Source organism: Neopelma chrysocephalum, unplaced genomic scaffold, assembly GCF_003984885.1.
Source record: "Neopelma chrysocephalum unplaced genomic scaffold, ASM398488v2 Primary Assembly neopelma1_322, whole genome shotgun sequence".
NCBI lineage: Eukaryota > Metazoa > Chordata > Aves > Passeriformes > Pipridae > Neopelma > Neopelma chrysocephalum.
In genome coordinates this window covers 106,553-119,817 of record NW_020897985.1, presented here as the reverse complement: position 1 = coordinate 119,817, position 13,265 = coordinate 106,553, and the positions used below count along the sequence as shown (strand labels likewise).

General features: G+C 52.2%; 1 protein-coding gene across 1 annotated transcript in view; it reads left to right on the top strand.

The window, feature by feature from the left end:
* Positions 1-13,265, top strand: part of SCRIB (scribbled planar cell polarity protein) — a 79,748-nt gene that overhangs the window by 16,299 nt on the left and 50,184 nt on the right. Inside the window, exons 15-16 of the mRNA XM_027705257.1 lie at positions 262-324; positions 12,683-12,772. Coding sequence (XP_027561058.1) covers positions 262-324; positions 12,683-12,772 — 153 coding nt within the window. The remainder of the gene's footprint in view (positions 1-261; positions 325-12,682; positions 12,773-13,265) is intronic.

Sequence of the window (13,265 nt, the reverse complement as noted above, 5' to 3'; positions counted from 1 at the left end):
CAGGAGTGACTCTGGAGCTGTGGAGGTCAGGAGTGACTCTGGAGCTGGCCCAGCTCTGGAGCTGTGGAGGTCAGCAGTGAAGGTCAGGAGTGACTCTGGCTCTGTCCCAGCTCCGTGCCGTGCCCAGCTGCCGGCGTGGCGTGCGTGTGTTGGGTGGTGGTGGTGGTTGTGGTGGTTGTGGTGGTTGTGGTGGTCGTGGTGGCGGGTTTGGTCGATGCTCCACTAATCCGCATGCCTCTTTGCTGGTTCCTGTCCTAACAGGGGGTGTCGTTTGATCAAGCCAATAATCTGCTGATTGAACCTGCTCGCATTGAGGAGGAAGAGGTCTGTACCACTCCTACTGTTCTCTCTCTGCCAAAAATCATCCAGTCTGCTTGATTTGCTTCCCAGCCTCACCCGTTGTTGTAGGGGGAACTCTGATCTCTCTGGGTCGAGTGGCTTCTGGACCTGGCTGATCACAAACACGATGATCGTTTCCTCCCTGCTTTCCCCTTTCCCTCCTTTCCCATCCCTGAGGTGAGAGTGGCTGCTGCAGAGCAGGAGTGAGATGGATGTAAAAAACCCAAGGGGCTGAGGGGGAAGTTCCTATTTGCCGTGTGCTGAGGGAGAAGTGAATTAAATAAATGGACAATTCTGGAAGTGTAGGTAACCCTGGAGGAGCAGAGGCCTCAGGAATCAGCCCAGTGCTGTGTGTGACCCTTAGGGGTAGAGAGGAGGATCTCACTCGTGGCACTGTGCCACTGCCTGAGGAAGGGGGACTGGAGATAATGATTTGTGCATCTCCTGCAGCACCTCCAGAACCCCCTCAAGGCTTCACATGCGGCACCTTGGGGTGTCAGAAAGGGGCAGGTGGCACTAAGGTGCCATAAAGTCCCTGGCACAGGGATGGTGTCCGTGCCAAGGGTTAAAATCTTGTGTCTGGCTGCCTTGGCTTCTCCCCTGACTGTGATCAACTTCCTGGGTTTGCCTGCAGGTTTTCAGTGCCTGCTCTGAGGGGTCAGTGGCTTTCTGCAGGCAGGTTTTCAGGGAGCTGCTGGAAGCAGAGGCAGAACCCGTGTCAGTGCCAGCAGCTGGCACAGAGGTTCCTCCCGTAGGACAGTGCAGGGGCACCAGACCTGTGTGTCACCTGAGTGTGTTACCTGGCACTGCTGGCCTGGGCATCTACAAGAACTTGGTTCTGCTGCTTCCTCAGGTGTAAAATGGAGACTTTCCTTGGTTTTGGATAAGGCTTTCTGAGAGGGAGATGATGAATCTTTTCCACTCAGGCAGAACGTGACTTGGCTCAGGTGTGGTCCCCTGTTAGTGGGTCCTGAAGATTTCTCCATCTTTCTCCATCTCTAGGTCCCTGAAAACCACAGTAACATTTCTTGCATTTCTCTTTTGCATAATCTTCTGTCACTCAGGTTAAAACTGAGCATAAACCAGTGCTTCCTGATCCCTCCTCCTCCTTCCTTTGGGGAGTCACTGCTTCCAGTCCTTCTCTCCAGCTGTTGGATGCCCTGTTCCATTTGCAGAGTTTTCCTGCTCCTGTCCTAGGAACCTTAGTCTTGTCTTGGACACAGTCTGCCCACCTCTTCCTTGGCTCCTGCTCCACCTGCATCTGATGGAAGGGCCTAGAACTCCTTCCCTGCAGGTGTTGGGTGAAACAACTGGACGTGGCCCTCAGTGCTTTGGTCCAGTTGACAAGGTGGTGATCGGTCACAGGTTGGACTCAATGATCTTGGGAAGTTTTTTCCCACCTAAATGGTTCTGTGATCCCTCAGTGTGGCTGGTTGGAGGCCCCAGGTTTGCTCTGGTGTCCCCTCAGCACAGCCCCCTTTGTGTGGATCTGTTCCCTGCCTGTGCAGAGGAACGTGGTTGTGCAGTTCCCAAGGACCAGCATGCTGGAGAACCCCCAGGCTGATGGTGGGAGCTGGAGTCACCCCAGAGCAGACCAGCTTTGGGAGGTTGATTTGGGACATTTGATTGTCCTACAGCTTTGGGGAGTGCTTAGCAGGGAATCTTTCACTAGACCAAGTTGCTCCAAGCTCCATCCAGCCTGGCCTTGAACACTTCCAAATCACATCTGCCTCATGTGTTCAGGGATGATTCCCTGTCCTTGAGAAGAACCAGTGGGCTGCTGGAAACTGAGCAAGGCCCCTGCAGAGCAGAGAGCCTGGTGCCCTTGAGCAGCACAGTTTAAGTCCACGATGCTGCTGTCACATTCCTTGTATAATTTAATGCAGCTCTTAGAGAGAAGGAACTACAGGCTGTGTGTTCCTGAAGCCTAAACCATAATCCTGTGCCAGAGACTGATCTTGCCAGGGCAGAACTGGAGACATGTGCCCACACTGGGCTGTGGGAGCCTGGTGCTGCTGTGCAGCAGGGATGCCCAGAGCTCCTGTGGCTGTTGGTGCCAGTGGGGTTCTGCTGCAGTGGAAGAGGAATTTTGTTGGAATGTGTGATATCTGATGGTGGATATCTGGATTCCAGTGCTGGCTCTGCTCCCAGTGTTTTGTCTCCATCCCCATCTGCCCCGCAGAAGTGACTGTAGTGGGATGTAGGGAGGCTTTGGGAGGAGAAAAGCAGCGTGCGGAGAGGCTGTTTGGTGGTGTGAGGTTGGACCTGAACTGTTGTCTGGGGAACATTGATGGGATTTTGTCTTCCCCTCTGCCCTGGGCTGCTTGGGCAGGGGGAGCTGTCAGTTCCCTCCCTGGGAAGGAGTGAAGGTGCTCAGAGCTCTTGGACGTTGATTTCTTTGCTGCTACTGCTCAGGTGTCACATCCTGTTGGTCCACAGTCAGGAGTGAGTCAGGTCTTCTCCTGGAAGGAGTCTCATCCTGTGGAAACTGCTCAGGAATGTTACCATTTGTGTTGGAATGCCAGCCTCAGGCCTGGCACCAGTTAGTGTTTGCCAGTGGCAGATGTGACAGCGCAGCCTGGTCCTGGGGCACCCCATGCTCGGCAGTTCAGCTGTGGAAAGGGTGACACACACAGTGTGGAGTGTTGGGATGTGTCAGGAGCAGTTCCTGGAGCATCCTGTGCTCAGCAGTTCAGCTGTGGAAAGGCTGGCACACACAGTGTGGAGTGTTGGGATGTGTCAGGAACAGTCCTGTCCCTCCTGGAGCATCCCCTGCTCGGCAGTTCAGCTGTGGAAAGGGTGGCCCCTCGCTGTGCATTGTTGGGATGCAGCAGGAGCCATCCTGTCCCTCCCCGTGGGCTGCTTGATGCTGCTGCACGTGTGGAGCTCTGCCCCTGGCTCTGGTTTTGTGTTTCAGGGTGACCATGGGCTCCATCGGGGCGTTGTCAGGCTTGGAATTCTCTTGGAGCAGATTTGATTTTCCCACAATGTGACCCATAAATTTTAAACCCAGAAAAGATTAGTAAACTTCTTGTGTAAGGCAGGAGAGGTCACGTCACCTGTGTTTGCTCACCTGGCTCGACTGGAGTGTGGTAGAGCAGAGTCCTTTTGACGTTTGAAAAAGACACAACACTCACTTTTCTCTCAATTTTTAAAATGACCAAAGTTCCCGTTGACTAAGAAAAAATGTGCCGTGTTTTCTGTTTTAATTAGTCAGGCTTTTAATTTCTTGCCATTGGAATGTTTTTGCCCACTGAAGTGCTAAAGGGCCTTTTGTGTTCTCTGTGGAATCACAGAATGGTTTGGATTGGGAGGGACCTTTTAAAGGTCACCCAGTCCCACCCCCTGCCATGTGCAGGGACACCTTCCACTAGCCCAGGTTGCTCCAAGCCCTGTTCAACCTCTCCTTGAACACTTCCAGGGATGGGGCAGCCACAGCTTCTCTGGGCCAGTGTTCTGACACCTTCCTTACTCTGTGACCCTCTGGTTTGGAGGTGGGATCGTGATCTCTTCCTGTGGAAGTACAATTTCAAGTTTGGGCACGATAAGGCACAGTTTGGGCACAAGTGCCCCACAAAATGATGGAGATTAATGACTTGTGTGATTGCTGCTTGTTCACCATCTGTCCCTGTCTCAGCTGTGAGTTCTGTCTGATCTGGAGCTTCCCTAAGGACCGAGGAGCAAACCTGTGGAATGGTTTCTTACACAAATGCACAACTACCTGCAGAGTTTCCTTTCCCTACTCCAAGAGTGGGCCAGAGTCACCTGGTTCTGCTCTGTCACACAATAATCTCGTTGGCTTTCGCAGAGAGAAGGAGCAGAAAGCAGCAGAGGAGTGATGGGCAGAGAGAAAATTCCACGTTTAAACAAAACACTCCACAGCGAATCTGATTATCCCTTCTGAACTAGACAAATACCCAGAGTAACAGACCTGGGGCTTTGCTGCCTGGAACCAGGGTTATGTACATAATTCAGACATTAAAATAACCACTGTAGAAATTGCCAGGGCTGAAGCACTTCCGTGCCTTAAAATGGTCCCTGTTTGCAGCCGTGTGTTCTGAACGTGTCAGTGAAGGGTAACTCCCAACAGTTCAGAGACTTTGTGGTGGAAAACAATCCCCAACTTGGATCCAGGCACTGGACAGAATGAGGCCTGACTGGGATAGGTTGGCATTTCTGGGAGATGTGATTTAGCCAAAGAAGGGCTGTGCTCAGCTCGGGAGCAGCAAGGCTGAATTCCCAATGAACGTAACACGGAGGGTTTGGAAGAAGTCTTGAGGTCAAGTCTTCTGCCACCACTGGCAATCAGACACTACAAACTGTTTCATAGGTCAGTCAAGCTTTTTATGAAATACAGATTGTTTCCTCCTGTTACAAGACGTGCACACACACACACAGGTTTCTCCTCTGGGGAGAAACCCAAACCTTTCCAGATTTTTGCTTCTGGAATAATTAGAAAACTTACTTTCATTTGGAACTGTCATTTGTTAGTTTGTTGTTTTCGCTGTATTTTTTCTTGTCCAGTCTCTTCCCTGCTGGCTGACCCATTGTCTGCTTGTCCTCAGTGTAATTTTATGGATGTCAGTCTGACTCCTTCCAACCTTCCTTTTGCTGGATTTAGAGAAACCCAGTTCAGGTGTTCTTTGGTAAGAAGCATTTCCATTCCCTGCCTTTCTGGCTGCCTTTTCTTTCACCTGATCTACTTGAACTCAGGTTTGGTGACTATGGACAACATCACAGAGTTTATTCAGACTTCAGTTCACTAAATTCCATAGTTGTTTCTCCATTTCAAGTGTGGCAGTTCCCATTCCTGGATGGGGAAGTTGTCTTTATCCACCTTTATTTGTGCCTTTGTTATACCCTTAGCCTTTGTTCCTGTGCCCCTCAGGGTCCTTGGGGAGGTTTGGCCTCCAGACAAGATGCACTTAGAGATGTCTCTCCTGTGCTTTAAAGTGAATGATGCCAGGTTTAGTGCAAGGGTTTTCCCTATATCCCACTGTTCCTTGGACAAACACTCTCATCTGGTGTGGCCTGCCCTTAGCAGAGGAGAGCTGTAAAGTCCCCAGTCTTTGCAGTCTTGTAATTATATATTAAATGATGGCCAAAATTTAGAACCTTCTGAAGTGGCTGGGCTGAGAGGAGTCTCCAGTGGAATTTTGTGGTGGAAAATGGTGCAAAATGAGTGACTGCTCCAAGGATTTCACCACACAAAAAGAATCAATAAGAATAGGGATTGAAGTTTGTTGCTGCTAAAGAAAGGAAGCAGAACATGTTCCCAGTGTCACCCATTCCAGCTGAATGTGGGTATAGGGTTTTGTCCTATTTCCAGTTCTGGAACAGTTTGAGGCTCAGTGGCTTTGGCCAATGCTCATTTTGCTTCACTTTAAGCAGTTGAGTGTTTTCATTTCCAAAGGACCCTGTCCTGCTGCATTCCACAGTCTGGCCAGCCCAGATCCTTGCAGGATCCCCCCCTCCGTGCCCATGGCAAAGCTGGTTGCCCATGGTGACAGGAGGAAGTACCAGCTTCCTAAATCCCCAGTTCTGGAGTTCATTAGTGAAATAACTAATCCTGAATTGTAAACCAGCCTGGGCTCAGGGGACCTGGAAAGGCCCCAGGTTTTGTGGGGAAGGAGCCTTGGTGAGGATGTTGGCACCCCAGACCATTGCATCTGGAAACTCTCCAGGGACAGGACTCGGCACCTCCTTGGGGAGTTTATCCCAGAGAAGGATTGTTCTCACTGCAAACATTTCTTTCTTATATCAAGGTGAAATATCTTTCTATAGACACACGTATAGATGTGAATATTTGTATCTAACACGTGACTCCTCTCCCTGGTAGCTGCATAACCATGGCCAGAGAGATCCATGTCAACATTGTCTGTAGGAACCTTGCCTCGGGTTTTATTGTGCTTTGAGTGTCACCACAGTTCATATTTTTAAAAGGCATCCTTTCTTCCTCCTCCCTTTGGGAAATGTAGTTACTGTCCTGGAGTCTCCTTGGGGAGGAATGTGCAGGAGCAGAGCAGAGTCCTGAGTGTGGCAGGTCCCCTGTCCCATCTGTTCCTGGTGCTCTGTCACCAGTGGGGCTGTGGCAGGTCCCCTGTCCTGTTCCCAGTGCTGCTGTCACAGTGGGGCTGTGGCAGGTCCCCTGTCCTGTCTGCTCCTGGTGCTGCTGCCAAAGGTTTTTTTGGGGGGCTCTCTGGTTTTTACTGGTCTTGTGGAGGTGTTCAGTGGGAAGACAGTGAAGTGCTTGACTCCTCTGCTGAGTGCCCACCATCTGTGCCCTCCAAGTACCTGTTCCCTTGGGAACTAAACCTGTTGGAACAGAGAAAGGAGTAACATCAGAGCCAGGAAACATCCAGCCCGTGTCCCCTGCTGCTGGGACAACTCTTCCCTTTGCACTCCTTTTCCACTGTCCAGGTTAATTTATGTCCCAGCAGTCACCCAGCAATGTCCCACCTCCCCTTTGCTCACCGATATTTTTGGCCTGTCCCCTTGTCCCCACGAGCTGTCACTGACAGATTTAGCTCTTCTCATCTTTCCTGGTGAGTCAGTGCCTCCAGCTCCTGCTGCTCTGTGTCCCAGCTGTGGTGCACCCGAGCTGATCAGAATCCCAGAATCATTTAGGTTGGAAAAGACCTCCAAGACCATCGAATCCGAGCTCTGGCCAATCCCCACTTTGTCACTAGACCAGAGCACCGAGTGCCACATCCAGGCATTTCTTGAACACCAGGGACAGTGACTCCACCTCCCTGGGGAGCCCTTTCCATGCCCAACCACCCTTTCCAGGAAGAAGTTCTCCTGCTGTCCAACCTGAGGCTCTGGTGTGTCAGTTATGAAGTGACACGTGATGTTACACGGGCTGAGTGTGCTGTCAGTGTCAAGTGATGGAGGAGGAAGGGCTTTCTCCAGAGCTCGGGGGGGCACAGACCTCAGCAGGACACAAGGATCATTTCCTGGTGGGTGTCCAGCTCCTGGCAATCTGTGGATCAGGATTTCTGTTCGTGCCAGTGTATGAGGCACCGTGGAACTGCCACCCATGAAGTTATCTGATTTCTCCTGTCCCTTTTATACATTGCAGTTCCACAGAATTTAGTGGCAATAAATTGTGTAATTTACTAGAGCTTTATGTTAAAAAGTATTTTTTGCATTAGCTATCCTATTGAATTCCATTGAATATCCCTAATTCCTTTGTGGTTACAAACATGGAATAATCATCTTCTATAAAATTATTAATGGAATAAAAAGATAAAAAGGGCCTGCCCCCCCTCCCCACCTCCTCTCATACAGAACTATTTCAATTCTGTGTGATTTGAAGTAAGATCAGGCCTGATGCCTCTCAGCAGAACCCAAATGGTTCTTCCCTGGTGCCTCTTATGTGTTTCCTGGCTTGTGCCATACACACCTGAACCAGCATCAGGCAATGCCAGGGCCAGGTCTTGGATCACAGCTCCCATGTTTCACACAAGGCTGCTCAGTGAATCTTCACTTCATCAGCCAAATCTGGAGTCTTGTCAGAATGAAATAATTTGGGCTTTGAGGGACCTGATTTTCATAAAATTCAGCTGTTTTTCATGAGAGCTGTTTCTGTGCCTGGTGAGAGCCACACTTGTTCCTCAATTACTCCTCCTGGGTGAGGAGCTGAGGGTTACAGGCATCTGGAGTCTCTCAGTCCCTCAGCACAATGTAAGTACTGTCTTGGGGTAGCAAGAGAACAGAATTTTGGAAAGGCTCTATAAGCCTCTCAGGGATCTCAGGCAGTTTTTTGGGCTCTTGGGCACAAGTTGTCCAGTCCTTTTGAATTTTGGAAAGGTTATTGATGATATTATAAGTGGATTCCTCAGCTGCTGTTTGAGTGGGATCCCTCACCTTCATGTGATACGTGTCCATCATCACGTGTCTGTCCCAACACAAATCCAAAGTGTTCATTGCAGGTTCCTGTGTCACTGTCACAGCCTCATTTAAAGTTTCAGGGGCTGTAAATGCAGGGATTGGACACTTAGAGTCATGGAATCATTAAGGTTGGAAAAGACCGTTAAGATCATCAAGTCCAACCGTCAACCCAGCACTACCACCATGTTCACCACTAAACCATGTCCCCAAGTGCCACATCCCCATGTTTTTTAAACACTTCCAGCAATGGGGACTCCAGCACTACCCTGGGCAGCCTGTGCCAGGGTGGGACAGGCCTTTCTGGGAAGGAATTTTCCTGATATCAGACCTAAACCTCCCCAGGTGCAACTTGAGGCCGTTCCCTCTCCTCCTGTCCCTTGTTCCCTGGGAGCAGAGCCCGACCCCCACTTGACTCCCCCCTCCTGTCAGGGGGTTGCAGAGCCAGAAGGTCCCCCCTGAGCCTCCTTTTCTCCAGGCTGAGCCCCCCCAGCTCCCTCAGCTGCTCCAGCCCCTTCCCAGCTCCGTTCCCTTCCCTGGACACGCTCCAGCCCCTCAATGTCTCTCTTGTCACGAGGGGCCCACAGTGACCCCAGTTATGTGCATCCCCCTGTACAGTGAGTTACAAATCAATGCCCTGCTTGGCAGAAACTTGCTGTCTCCTCTAGCCCTTGAGCCCACGGGTGCATGTGGAGGAAGAACTTGGTCTTTCAGCAGCTCTGAATCACAGCAGCTCCAAGCTTTGTCCCGGGGCTGGGGGGTGTCTGCTGTGCCTCTGACAAGTCGCAGGAATCCCCAGCAGCAGTTGCACAGCAGTGAGTTCAGACTGTCCCAGGTCTGTTGGGCAATGCCCAGGTGTCCCTGGCTGCTACTGGCAAGTGAGTCTGTCCAGGTGTGCAGCACTTGTGGTGCCTCCAGAGCAGTTATTCCCTGAAAGGTGGGAGACCTTGCAGGATCAAGTGAATCCCTTCACAGAGAAGCTGTGGCTGCCCCATCTCTGGAAGCATTTGAGGGCAGGTTGGGCGAGGCTTGGAGCAACCTGGGCTGGTGGAAGGCATCCCTGCCCGTGGCAGAGGGTGGGACTGGGTGGTTTGGGTTTTGGTCCCTTCCCACACAAACCATTCCATGATTCCGTGTTGAAGGACAACTGTACTAAAAACCGGATGCAAACTGGGTTGAGGTGGCCCCAGTCCTTGCTTGTCCCTGGAGAGACACAGGCAGGACTGGGGGGAGGAGGTGGAAATGCTTCCTGGATCATGGTTGGTGCCATTGGTGAGTGGGTTCCCAGTGGGAGCTCAGTGAAGGATGGCAGGTCGAGGCTGTCGTGGCAGCTTTTGCAATTTTCCCACTTCTCTCCTCTCACAGCAGCATTTTTCCATGAAGGGCTGGACCTTGTCTGTCTGGGGGAACAAGGAACTCAGGGTTCACTGCCCACTTCATGAAGGTTTGTCCTTTCTGCAGAGGGAGGAGCAGCAAGTTTTGGTGGGGAGCAGCACAGATCAGTTGTTACGTCTGAGATGGGCTGTGGGTGGATCCCTGGCCTTGGGGGGAAAATGCACCAAGAGGAAAATGCCCGGGAAAGTCCATGGCAAGGGCAATGGCAGGGAGGGAGCTGAGCTGTCCCTGTTGGGGGGGCAGCTCTGTGTTGTGGCTCCAGGGTCAGTCCAGGCAGGTCTGGAGCAGCCTCAGGACAGAGGAGCTTTGGAGAACAAATAACTTCTGGGTTCAGTGCAAGAAGCAGACTGGCCTGCAGTGTGAAGGGCCATTACAGGCTGCTGGATCCAGGACCTTCCTGCTCAGGTTCATATTCACATCAGTTACTCTTTACAAACATCCACCAGTTCGGTTCCTCACCACGCTGGTTCTATGGTAAAACTGGTTTGCCTGGGGAGTTTGAAATCTTCTTTCCAGCCTAAATATATTTGCATCCACTTGAAGCCAATTGAAGCTGCTGTTGTCTCAGTGTCTTTAACAAGTCTGGTTCCTGCTTGGTGTTTTGCTTTTCAGTATTCACTGATGGACAGAAGGTTTTTACCCCTTGGGCCAGTTGGCTTTTCTGACAGGTTTCCCCATGTTTTTGGTCTGGTTTCCTGAATGTGTGAAATCGGGGAGTTTGTGGTTTGTCTTTCAGGCAGTTTGCACAGTCAGCTCCCCGTGCAGCTGGGAGTGACTTTCTGTGACCAGTGACATTGTACAGTCCTTAATCCTCATCAGAAGTCGTGATCCTGTCCCGTGGATTCAGGCACTAAGCAGAACCATCATCTGTCTTCCTGGGAAATACCAGGATCCTGCTATTAGAGTATTCTGTAATTCTTGCCTGGAGACCTGGTTTTCCATCGTCTGTAGAAGTTTTTTGTGTTAAATACAGAATCACAGGATCTCCTTACCACCAGGATCATCAAGTCCAGCTCCTGGCCCTGCACAGGACAATCCCAAAATCCCACCCTGTACCTGAGGGCGTTTTCTGAATGCTCCTTGAACAACACAGATGTGAGTCTTTAGAGCATTTCTAAAATCCAGTGAGTCTGGAAGGAAAAATGTGGATTTTGCCATTAGTTCCTAAAAGACTTTGTCACGTGAGAAGCGTTTGTCTGGTCTGGAGCTGGTTTGAGTTGGGCTGTCGAGGACACACAGTGCTGTCTTGTCACTACCCCATTTATGTCTCACCTTGATAATCCTTGTCTTCAGTATTTACTCAGTCTCTGGGTCTTGCCCTGGAGATGACAGACTGACAGTGGGTCTGGAATGGGGGATTTCCATAGGAAGATCCCAGAGCATTCTGCTGTGCTGTTGACTGGGTGCCAGAGGAACTGGCAGGGCACCTCAGTGTGGTTCATGCTTCCTGCAGTGGGTTTTTGCTTTGGTTTTTGGTTTAAACACAGCAGAATGTGAAGCTCCTCAGGCTTTTGCTTCTATCATTGGAGAGGTGAAGGGGGGTTGGAAGGGAGGGGTTGAGGAAGGCAAGTCTCCTGCTCCCTTTGCTGCCCACATGAAGCTGTCACTGACACTCGACTCCTCTGCAGCAGCTGCTCTCATCCTGGGCCTTGTTTCCAGAGAGGTGACATCTGGAGGACAGCAAATTTGGTTCTCACCAGGAGTCTCTGCATGTTTCTGTCTCTTGCCTCACCAGCCCCTTGGTCCTTGACCCTGAGAGAGTCCTGTCTGTCCTATTCCTTTTCCTGTATCCTACCACGTGCTCCCTGTCTTCCTTCTCATGACTATGGCAATGTGAATGGTTCATGCTGGTGTCCTGAATAGAAGCAGCTTCAGGTCAAGTTTGACCAACTATTGGCAATGCACATAATTGGGTATGTAGAGGTGGGAGGCAGGAAGGAGAAGAGGCTTCTGGATATTGCTCAGCTGTGATCCCGAGCAGTGGGGCAGAGGAGAGCAGAGGAAGGAGCCCTCTGGACAGAGCAGATGGGTTTTTTGGAGTTGTGTTGATTTCCATCAATACAGCAAAGCCAAGTATCCATTCAGAGTATTCTGGACAAAGTGCCCTCCTTGTCACTGCACACTACACCGGGGTGACCTGGGATCCCCCAGTGGGAGATGGAATTGCACCTAAAGGGAGCCCTGTGGTAGAGCCAGGCTGTGATGTGAACCAGCTGGTTCTGTGATCCAGTCCCAGCCCAAGGCTGCCCAGTTTGCTCTGGGGTGGAATCTCCTTCCGATGTGTCCGCTGTGGGCAAACTGACTGTTGGGTCAGGACTCAGCCACAGCAAGGGATTTGTGTGTTCCATGTGTTGTGGCAGTGGTGCCTCCGAGACACGGGTGCCACGGCTCACCCAGAGGTGCCACGGCTCACCCAGGGGTGCCACAGCTCACCCAGAGGAGCCAAGGCTCACCCAGAGGTGCCACAACTCACCCAGAGGTGCCACAACTCACCCAGAGGTGTCAAAGCTCACCCAGGGGTGCCACAACTCACCCAGAGGTGCCACAACTCACCCAAAGGTGCCACGGCTCACCCAGAGTTGTCATGGCTCACCCAGAGGTGCCATGGCTCACCCAGGGGTGTCAGGGCTCACCCAGAGGTGCCACAGCTCACCCAGAGGTACCACGGCTCACCCAGAGGTGCCATGGCTCACCCAGAGGTGCCACAACTCACCCAGAGGTACCACGGCTCACCCAGAGGTGCCACAGCTCACCCAAAGGTATCATGGCTCACCCAGAGGTGCCATGGCTCACCCAGGGGTGTCAGGGCTCACCCAGAGGTGCCACAGCTCACCCAGAGGTGCCACAAGTCACCCAGAGGTGTCATGGCTCACCCAGAGGTGCCAGGGCTCACCCAGGGGTGCCACGACTCCCGCCCAGGTTCCATGGCTGCCCCAATGCGCAAGCAGACCACTCGGGGTTATTATTTATGATTTCAAAAGTGGTCCCTGGCTCTCGGAGATGCTGTGGCCGCTCCCTGCCCCGCACTGACCCGTAACCACTGTCCCTTTGCTTGCAGCTGACTCTGACCATCGTGCGGCAGACGGGGGGTTTGGGCATCAGCATCGCGGGGGGCAAGGGCTCCACCCCCTATAAGGGGGACGATGAGGTAAGACCTGAGCTGTGTCCCTGGTGAGGCACCTGCTTTCGGGGACAGGTTCTCTGTAGCTGGAGGTTGGGTGTCCGTACGTGTCGGGGCCAGGCGGGAGCAGCCCCGGATCCCCCCGCGGCAGGAAGCTGGTGGGGCTGGTTGGTCCGACCTGGAGCGGCCGTGGGAGCTGCAGGTTCCTTCCCACCTGTGTCCCGAGGCACGGGACTCGCAGGGCAAAGAGCATGGGGTTGTTCCACACCTGGTGGTATCAGCTGTGTCATGTTCTGGTCCCGCTGGAAAAGGGTTAACGCGTCATTCCCTGTCCCCCTGTGTCACCTGGGGGTAGCCCTGCAGTGGGGTCTCTGTCCCCTGTGTCACCTGGGGGGAAGTTCTGTCCCCTGTGTCACCTGGGGGGAAATTCTATCCCCTGTGTCACCTGGGGGTAGCCCTGCCGTGGGTCTCTGTCCCCTGTGTCACCTGGGGGGAAGTTCTATCCCCTGTGTCACCTGGG